This window comes from Monomorium pharaonis, chromosome 1, assembly GCF_013373865.1.
Source record: "Monomorium pharaonis isolate MP-MQ-018 chromosome 1, ASM1337386v2, whole genome shotgun sequence".
NCBI lineage: Eukaryota > Metazoa > Arthropoda > Insecta > Hymenoptera > Formicidae > Monomorium > Monomorium pharaonis.
In genome coordinates, this window is record NC_050467.1 from 27,637,000 (window position 1) to 27,647,894 (window position 10,895).

The 10,895-nt window shown below is 50.2% G+C and overlaps 1 protein-coding gene across 1 annotated transcript; it reads right to left on the reverse strand.

Moving 5' to 3' along the window:
- Positions 1–10,172: 10,172 nt before the first annotated feature.
- Positions 10,173–10,895, reverse strand: LOC105840316 (uncharacterized serine-rich protein C215.13-like). The gene has a single exon (XM_012687221.1). The coding sequence runs from the start codon at positions 10,893–10,895 to the stop codon at positions 10,173–10,175; it is 723 nt and encodes a 240-aa protein (XP_012542675.1).

The following is a 10,895-nucleotide window of genomic DNA, read 5'->3' on the forward strand; positions in this document are numbered from 1 at the left end:
ACGAGCCGAGCAACTTTGGTCCTCTTAAGGAACCTTGTATCTCTAACCGTTTCGCCGTTCTAATTCGTCAAAGTTTTAAAGATTTTAAAATTTAATATTTTTAAAATTTTTGCATTTTTCCCTTATAGAACTCGACGAGAGGAGCAATTTAGTCCTCTCGCTTAACATCGTATCTCTTACCGTTTGGCCGTTCTAATTTGTTGAAATTTTGAAAAATTTTTAGAAGTTCCACAAGTTAATTTTTTCGAAAAAATAGTATTTTTGTCGACTATACCAATCGATTTAGAAGGTCGAGAAACGCGTTTTGGCACAACAAATTTTAGACCGATTTTTGGAATTTTTGGAATTTTGTTAAAATTTTTGTTCTACAAAGTTTTTGTTACTAAAAATTGGTATCTGGAAAGTATATACCATTCGATTCAGGAGGTCGAGAAACGTTTTTTGGAACTTTAAATTTTTGACCGATTTTTGGAATTTTTTTTTTTTTTAATTTTTTTAAGTCTATAGTCTTACGAGTGGTTGGAAAAATTGTTTAAGTTACGACTGTACCATTCGATTCAGGAGGTCGAAAAACGTGTTTTGGACCCATGAATTTTGGACCAAAAAAAATTTTTTTTTTCAATTTTTCTGATTTAAAAAGAAATGCTTTTTAAAAACTATCCTCTGAGGGGGGGAGCGGGTAATTAAAAATTGATTGAAATGGGTTACATTTTCTTTGTAATTTGTAAAATGGCTAATATAGCGTAAATTATCCATGTTTGGTCATAAACGTAGTTCTTGCAACGTACAGATATGATGGAAATAAAATTAGTAAAGACGCACGGAGTAGATGGATTATGGACGTAACCCGTGGTTTGACGCGCGCGCTTCGCGCGCGCGGCAAACTCAACGTTGTCAAGCGTGTTCCGGTCAAGAAGGTTAAGAGGGGGTCCAGGGGGCGAAGCCCCCGGTCAGGGGTCCTGGGGGAGGAAGCCCCCATGTGGGGGTGCAGGGGGCAAAGCCCCCGCTGGGCGGGGGGTCGGGGGGGCGAAGCCCCCCCCGAAACAAAAAAAGAGAAATAAAAATTAGAGTCAAGTGTAGTTATCAACAAGCAATAATGTTCGATCGATGCTGATTGTTAATCTGGAATTTTTGAAAAACGTTTTTGGTTTCGTGGCAAGAAAAGATAAAGCCGGAGCCCCGTTAGCCGTGGAATAAGGCTTTTCGTCGTCGTATTCCACGTTGCCCGACTCTCACCGCGTGGAGGTGGGGACGGCACGTGAGCTTGCGCTAAAAAGCAAAGGCGAGAGCTCTTTGAAAAGTCTTGTTTTTTTTTGTTTTTATTTTTTTTATTTTTTTTTGTTTTTGTTGGTTATTTTTTTTGTTTTCGTATTTTCTTTTATATTTTTGTATATTTATATTATATATATGTAACGAGCCGTTCCTCCGCCACGTTAAGGCATATAGATACGAGGCCGTTACCCTCCTACCTCGTGTAGTCTCCTCCGCTTATCTCGGTCTCCCCGCACATCTCCGCTCCTCTTGTCACCAAACGGGGGCTATAAAAGCCCTCCGCTGGTGATAAGAAATCAGATCTTCCCGGTCTAGCGAAGTGAGCCGATCCTCTCAGCGAACTGAGCTGAGTATCCAGAGCACGCACTGAGTGCCAAACTTAACCTCAAACCGGCTTCCTTACTAGCGCGCACTGAGCGCTTCCTCGCGCCACGCAGTGAGTAGCAGAACACCGCCCCGCTCGTCACCCGGATTCCGGTACGCGTATTGAGCTACCGATCCCGACCGCACATGGGGACCCCGCACTGAGGGGAAACCGCCGACGCGGAGGATCATTCACGCGGGATGATCCTCGACGATAACAACAGCTGATCGTCGAACAGCTGATCACCGTGGCTGTCGAGCCGAGCTCCGCGCCGCACCGCGCAGTCGCGCACCGCCGCGACCAGTCATAACGCCGCACCGACCGACTCGGCGAATGCGAACGCCGCACCGTACCGCGCAGCCGCGACCGTACGCCGCAGCCAATCCGGCTACCGCCGCGACCGACACGAACGCTGCCACACATTATACCGCCACGAGCATTGTAGTCTGTAAGACCGGCCGCTACCGCCGATCGACGCACCGACCGATACACGGGCCGTACGCCCGCCGCAGCCAATCCGGCGCCGAATACTCAACGCGCACATGCGCTCCGCGACACACGTCGCCATAACAAATCGCCCGCGACTCGCATAGCGAGATCTTAGTTGTAAGTTGCACATATTAGAGTAGGGAACCTGTATATATTAGATAGGCATATATTAGAATAATTCATAGTTATAAATATATACCGCTTGCCTCCGTTATTCATTCAACCAGCCCGCCGCCCGAACCCTGAATTACCCGCGGCTATCCGTAGCACATCATAATTAAAAATTCACGGTTACAAAATGGCGCCCGAACAGGGACTGGTTGAATGAATAGGCAAAATACCGCGATAATGCCGACCACGAGCGATAAATTCCGACGGACCAGCCAAGCGGGAGATGATAAACCACGGCCGACGACAGCAGCGCGGACGAGATAAAGACTGTCCGAGGGATCCCCCGGACACGACGCCGGAGTACCTTTTCGGACACCGCCGCACTATTAGATACCGTCCGCAAATGGGGATGCCAGTTCGACGGAAAGGACGGCGTCGCCTTCCTAGAGCGCCTCGAGGATCTACGCCTTAGCTACGGGCTGACGCAGGCACAATTACAACGGTGCCTTCCACTGCTTTTTAAAGACCAGGCGCTACTCTGGTATTGCAACAACCGGGACGACTAGAGGAGCTGGGCGGACTTCGAAAAGGATTTCCGGCGATACTTCGTGCCCACCAAGACCCGCTTCGAACTAGAGGCCGAAATCGCCCGCAGGACTCAGGGGCCGAACGAGACCGCACGGGAGTACGTGATAGCACTCCAGACTTTGATGCGCCGCCACGGAGGAATAACCGCGGAGGACCGCCTGGAGCGCATCTATCATAACTTGCGGCCGGAATACCACCTATATGCGCGCTGCAATGATTTTCTCGACCTCCCGGGACTACTGCAGCTCACCGATGACTACGAGCGCGCCAGGCGCTATGAACGGGACTATCAACCACCGAAGGGCAAGGAGAAGCCGAAGACCGCCGCCGCCGCCATCGTCCCTGCATACGACTCCCGCGAGTGCTGCTGGGGGTGCGGACAACGGGGGCATACCCGCCGCTTCTGTAAGAGACCCCCAAAATTGTTTTGCTCGCAGTGCGGAAAGGAGGGGGTGCTTACCCGGAATTGCCACGGCACGCCGGGAAACGCCAAGCAGACCGAGGAAAACGAGGGGGCCCCCCGGTTTACCGCCAGCCCGGACACCGGCGCGTAAGAGCCCAGCTGCCGAGCATTAGCCCCCGAAACGAACAGACCGATCCGCGACCCTGGGGGACCATCGAGATCGCCGGGCAGTAACACAACGCCCTGCTGGATTGCGGCGCAATCCTTTCATACGTGGCCGAGGATACCGCCGAACACATACGACCGTACGCCCAAGTCCGCCGCATCACCGCCGCCGTGCAACTGGCCGATGGACGAACCGGCCGAATCGACGAGGGAATGCAAGTCCAAATACGCCTGGGGCACTACCGCGGACTACAGACCTTTCACGTGCTGTCAGGGCTGACCTCCACCGTAATCGCCGGCGTCCACCTGCTGCGCAAAGCCGGTTTCCGCTGGAGCCTTCCTACGATCGCCACCTTACGGCCCGCCGAACCAACCGCCGGACTTACCGCCTGCTCCGATGAACAAAACACGGAACTGCAAGCATTACTAGACGAGTTTTTGCCGAAATTCACACAACTAAGAGGCACCACGCCGCTCACCGAACACCGCACCTGCCTAAAGAGTGACCAGGAACCGATACGGCAGCGATACCGAACATTCAACCCCGCACTACAGGGAATCATTGACAAAGAGATCGACGAGATGCTGCACGACGGACACATCGAGCCTACCAGTAGCCCCTGGAATTCCGGCGTGGTCTTGGCGAAGAAGAAAGACGGACGGTACCGCTTTTGCATTGACTTTCGTAAGGTCAACGAGGTCACAGTACGAGATGCCTACCCGCTACCACCAGTGCAACACATCCTCGACCAACTACGAGAAGCCCGTTTCTTATCAACCATCGATCTCAAGAACGGCTACTGGCAAGTCCCCCTGCACCCGGACAGCCGACCGATGACCGCCTTCGCCATACCAGGGAGGGGGCAGTTCCGTTTCACAGTGATGCCTTTCGGACTCCACGCCGCACCAGCTGCATTCCAGCGACTACTGGACCGCGTTATCGGCCCGGACATGGAACCGCGAGCCTTCGCCTACCTCGACGACATAGTGGTGCTCGGAAGGACATTTAACGAACACCTCCGCAATCTCCGCGAGGTACTGCAACGGTTGCTAGACGCAAACCTGAAGATCAACACGGAGAAGTGCCACTTCGCGCAGCCCAGCCTAAAGTATCTCGGACACGTCGTCGACCAGGAAAGACTAAGAACCGACCCGGACAAGGTAAAGGCCATTATGGACATCCCGCCGCCCGCCTCCCTACCGGCCCTCCGACGATTTCTAGGAATGACTTCTTGGTACCGCCGCTTCATACCCGGCATAGCAACACTGGCCGCACCGTTAAACGACCTCCTCCGGAAAAACAAGCGATGGCAGTGGACCGCCAGCCAGCAACGGGCTTTCGAAAACATACGAAACAGCCTCGCCTCCGCACCAGTACTGCATTGCCCGGACTTCTCGGCCACTTTCGTTCTGCAGACGGACGCCAGCGACGCGGGGCTGGGGACAGTCCTAACCCAGACGATCGAGGGACAGGAGCGCGTGGTCGCATATGCAAGCAGAGCACTGAGACAACCCGAGAAGCACTATTCCGCAACCGAAAAAGAGTGCCTCGCGGTCGTATGGGGCATAGAAAAAATGCGGCCGTACCTGGAGGGATACCGGTTCCGCGTCATCACCGACCATTTCTCTCTCCGCTGGCTCCGCTTGCTGGAAAACCCGACCGGCCGCCTGGCACGATGGGCAGTGGCGGAGAAAAACTAAAAAAACTCCGTATCTCGTAAACCGTCGACTTAACGACAAAGTTTCATAGGGGATGAAATGTGCGCCTCGTCGAGGGGAACAACTTTTGTCGCAAACACTTTTTGCTATAACGCTTGGTTGCGGAGAAAAAGTAACAAAACTCCGTATCTCGTAAACCGTTGACTTTACGACAAAGTTTCATAGGGGATAAAATGTGCGCCTCGTCGGGACAAACAACTTTTGTCCCAAACACTTTTTGCTATAACGCTTGGTTGCTGAGAAAAAGTGGAATAACCTTCTCTCATAAACTGTCAACTTTACAACAAAGTTTGCAAGAAATGAAATATGCGTCTCGTAGAGACGAACAACTTTTGCCCGAAACACTTCGCTATAACGCTTGGTTGCGGAGAAAAATTAGAAAAACCTTATCTCGTAAACTGTCGACTTTACAACAAAGTTTGTAAGAGATGAAATTTGCGCCTCGTCGAAACAAACAACTTTTGTTCCAAACACTTTTCGCTATAACGCTTGGTTGCGGAGAAAAAGTGGAAAAACCTTCTCTCGTAAACTGTCAACTTTACAACAAAGTTTGCAAGAAAAGAAATATGCGTCTCGTAGAGACGAACAACTTTTGCCCGAAACACTTTTCGCTATAACGTTGGTTGCGGAGAAAAATTAGAAAAACCTTATCTCGTAAATTGTCGACTTTACAACAAAGTTTGTAGGAGATGAAATTTGCGCCTCGTCGAAACAAACACTTTTCGCTATAACGCTTGGTTGCGGAGAAAAACTAAAAAAACTCCGTATCTCGTAAACCGTCGACTTTACGACAAAATTTCATAGGGAATGAAATATGCGCCTTGTCGAGGGGAACAACTTTTATCTTAAACACTTTTCGCTAGAACGCTTGGTTGCGGAAAAAAACTAACAAAACTCCGTATCTCGTAAACCGTCGACTTTACGACAAAGTTTCATAGGGGATGAAATGTGCGCCTCGTCGGGACAAAACTTTTGTCGCAAACACTTTTCGCTATAACGCTTGGTTGCGGAGAAAAAGTGGAAAAATTTTCTCTAGTAAACTGTCAACTTTACAACAAAGTTTGGAAGAAATGAAATATGCGTCTCGTAGAGACGAACAACTTTTGCCGGAAACACTTTTCGCTATAACGCTTGGTTGCGGAGAAAAATTAGTAAAACCTTATCTCGTAAACTGTCGATTTTATAACAAAGTTTGTAGGAGATGAAATTTAAGCTTTGTAGAAACCCTACAGCACCGTCGTGGCCCTACAGCAACACGACTTCGAGGTAGAGTACCGGAAAGGCGCCCTAAATTACGTGCCCGACGCCTTATCGCGTCAGCCCCTAAAGGAGGGGAAGGATGAAGAGGAGAACGACAACACCGGACAAGCACTGGCAGTCGTGACACCGACATGCAAGTGGCACCAGCGTACGATGCAGACCGTTCGAGAAAAACCAGATAAGCTGCCAGACTACTCAATACAGAATGGCAACCTGTACCGCCACTTTCACGAGCGCCATTCCACCGATGACAACGACGAGCCGACCGCATAGAAGCTCTGCGTGCCGCAACAACAGAGACAAGAAGTCCTGAAGGAGTGTCACGGCGCCCCTACCGCCGACCACCTGGGGTTCGCGAAGACATTGGGCCGACTGGCACAAAAGTACTACTGGCCAGGAATGTTTCGACAGGCAACACAATACGTCCGCCGCTGCGCGAACTGCCGGGAGCATAAACCATCACAGCAACAAACGGCCGGACGCATGCACCACGCCAGTGTGGATGCACCTAACGTGGTCATAGCCATCGACCTCATAGGGCCGCTACCAAAATCCTCCGAAGGTCACACCTGGATCCTAGTGTGGCAAGACGTTTTTACAAAATGGCTAACGACGAAGCCACTACGGCAAGCCACCGCCACCGCCGTGACAAGGGCCGTCGAGAAGGAAATAATACTACAACACGGATGCCCCGCCGGATCATCACGGACAACGGCCGCCAGTTCATCAGCCGCGAATTCACGGACCTACTCGCGCAAGCCGGCATCGATTATCGAAAAACGCCGCCATACTCACCGCAATGCAATCCGGTCGAGCGAACCAATAGAACGCTCAAAACGATGGTCGCGCAATTCGTCGACCAAAACCACCGCCACTGGAACCGCCATCTACCGCAACTAACGTTCGCCGCCAACACCGCCGTTCATGAAAGCACCGGATATACACCAGCGATGCTCACATATGGCCACGAACTTACCGCACCCGGCACGCTACGAGCCAGGACCGAACAAACCCTGGAGGAGGACCTGTTAGCCGGCCGACCTACCGCGCGGGCGCAACAAATTCGAAAATTGCGCGACCGATTTGAAATCACCACACGCCGCCAGGAAGAAGCAACCGCAAGGCAAGCCCGATATTACAACCTGCGAAGACGCGACTGGAGACCCGAGATCGGCCAGCAAGTCTACCGCCGCGAACATCCGCTTTCCAACGCGCAGGAAAACTTCGCGGGAAAACTTGCGCCTCGATACACCGGGCCGTACACAGTCGACCGCCACATATCACCTGTCATCGTGCGACTCCGCGACAATAACAACAAGATTTTGGGAACCGTACACGTAAAGGACTTGAAGGAGAGTCCGGACACCGAATAACAACAGAAACGGAGGGTATAAAAAGGGTATAAACGACGACGATGATGCGGTATCTAACGGCAATCCAGTAGGTAAGACGTTTGATTCATTTAATAAGATGGCGGCACCATCGGCGGCATTGGATTCTTCCGACGTGGACAGTATTACGTTTCTCTTATGCTTTGTCTTTTGCCAACGGCAAGAGAAGGAATCACTATTGTCCGATCCTATGCCAGATGTGGTAACAGTATCACGACGAGGTAGCGCAACGGTGGTGATGGTGGTCAAATTGGCGACCTTTGCGTCGTCACTGGCAACACGCTGGTCAATAGACGCTCGCGTGCGGGAAGCGACGGAACTTTTGCGTCTTAATTTCTTTCTAATAGAACGTAATTGTTGCCGTAAGTGTTGAACCGTAAGCGTCGAGCGCTTGTCCCGATTAATTACTGCCCAAGCGTAAAATGTGCCATATGTATTGACGACGTTTAAGGGAAACACGTCTACGTTCTCTTGAACAAACGTCGCGAGAGTTTCTCGGAAAACGTCGTCGTTTCGAACCGCAACGCACATACGAGCGATTTGTGCGAAAGGCGTTTGTGGTTCGAGTATCGCTTGTAGAAGGGCTTTCTTCTCCAACGTATCGTGTATCGTCACCTTGCACTCGTCTACCGGATAAGATTCAACTTTATTCAAAAACTCGGCGAGCGAGAATGCTTGATCGACGTTGACGTAGAAACTCGTTGCCGCCATGTCGCGGACGATCGAGTCTTGTTCCCAGTTGCTGATTCGGTGCATCACCCGGGAGAACAAGTAGGTGTACGCCCACGAAGCGTATACCGTTATTAAGTATCGCACGGCTTGCTGCGCGTACATTCGGTCTTCGTCGTCGTCCGGAGCGCAAGGAATTGTGGTGCTGCACAACCATAAGTGACGTAAGGGCTTTACGTAATATGGACGTATTAGGCTATTGTACAAGGGATATTGATAAGTATCCGTGGGATCGTCGTACGGACGTAAATGCGTTATGCCCCCACGATTAGAATTACCTCAGTACCGTTGACAAACATATGGCGAATAATGTCGTAGTTGTATATGCGCGAGATACCGTGTACAAAGTACATGGATCTAAACTCCGATTTTATTAAGCAGCGTATTACGTCCGGGTGGGTCCACGCGGCTCTGTCAATGTCGTCGTACGTTTCTCTTGTGATCCAGCGTAAGAAACTAACGTCGTTCATTATGCATTCGTCCATGTGCCTACGCCAGTTTTCGCCGTTCGTCCAATACAAAAGACGATTGGTTACAAGCCAATTGCTAATAATGCCCGGGCAATTTTCTGCGAAGGTGCCGTGACGATCAATTGCCTCGGACATGCCGCAATCAAGGCAAAGACGGTCGAAGGTAAGCACCTCCTCCACGCGTAAACAGTGCCCCTGTCTCACGTAGTTGCGACAATATAATACAAGGTTGCGTATGTATTGCCTTGTTTGATTCGCGATATTGCGAAAAGTTGAATCGCCGTTGGTGTAACCGCGGCACAACGCGTACGAGGGAAGGACTCCGCTGTCGCGCGGTTGAGCCATCTTAGCCGCTGAATTGTAGGCTTGCGCAAAAGTCACGATATTGTTCTCGATGCTGGGAGAAAAGTGCATGTCGAAGTAACCGTAGCTTCTCGTGTAACCTATACGGTACCGATTGAAACGTTTGGATGTGAATCTTATGGAATTGTACAGAAGGCCGGAAAGGGTTGTCGGTCCTGTTCCATCCAAATAGATCAGCATTACGCCGCCGTCGGAAAATGTAAACACGTCGACGCGATGAATCTGCACGATATCCACGTGCGGATGATCCAGATCAACGACGCGATCGATCAATTGTTTTGCTTTAAGTTTGTTTAAACGAAGACCGTGCGTTGCCGTATAGAATCTTAAAAATCTTACGCCGCATTCCATTCGAACGTCCAACGTCTGCAGAATTAGCGACACATTTCCGACGAAAGATCTAAAGTCCACTTGCATTACGTTGTATGTACCGCCGACGTCGTATTTGATGTATGACAAACCGGTTCGCGCGGTTTCCGTATCGTGTGGCAAAAGTTGCGCGGCGCGAATGACGATACGGTGCATCAAAGCCGTGACGCATTTGCGCAACGTCATTTTTTTGTCGCGAGTCACGGTTGTCCTGTAAAAAGGACTATCTAAATCCATTTGAAACGCGACGTACACGGACGAACGATCGATGGTACCTATTTGTACCTCGTACCACGGCGAATCAGGATGCACGTCGTCACTGGAGGCTCGAAACGGTGGATCGAATCTGACGTTAAAATCGCGCCTCTTGTTTAAATAATGCGTTAATTTAACATTTTTCACCCGTGTTATCATTACCGCTTTTACATTAACGCGAAACACTTCGTGGCATAAAAAAGGTTCTAGTGTGGTGCATACGATCAAGATGGAATCGATGTCACTGTTGACGACGCATCCTTGTACTCCTTCGGGCCTTCAAAGTAAAGATGGAAGTCTTCCTCGATCTCTTCCTCTAATTCGTTTCTCCCTAGCTGTTGTCGTTCCAATTGTTGTAATTGTCGTCGACTTAATATCGGTGATAAGCTCGACGACAATGACGATGACGATATCGTTGTCGTTGGTATCTCCAACAAGGACAATGTCTCGATCGATGGCGACAACGACGATGACGATACTGTTGTCGCTGGTATCTCCTTCAGCATAGACGATGTCACCGTCTCGAACGATGGCGACGACGACGATGACGATACTGTTGTCGCTGGTATCTCCTCCAGCATAGACGATGTCACCGTCTCGAACGATGGCGACAACAACGATGACAAAGACGACGATGGCGGTAACGACGATGAGGATGGAAATCGCGACAATTGCCGTTTTCTCGACAACGGTAAAAATGACGACGACGACAACGACGACGTTTTTCCTATCTTGTTTTGTGCAATATTTGACTCTTCCGAGTCAGATATAGTAATAATTTCGTCTGATTGATTTTGTTTTAAGGCCGGTGTCGGTGGTGGTGGCGGTGGCGACGCCGACGACGACGACGATTCTCCACCTTCATTTCGTGATTTTATTGTGTCCGAATCCGATAATGTAATTATCGGGATTAAAGATATATCACAATTTAAATAATTTTGAGCCAT

Excerpts from the sequence above, each read along its gene's own strand:
- LOC105840316 (XM_012687221.1), bottom strand. The coding sequence starts at position 10,895 with ATGGCTCAAAATTATTTAAATTGTGATATATCTTTAATCCCGATAATT.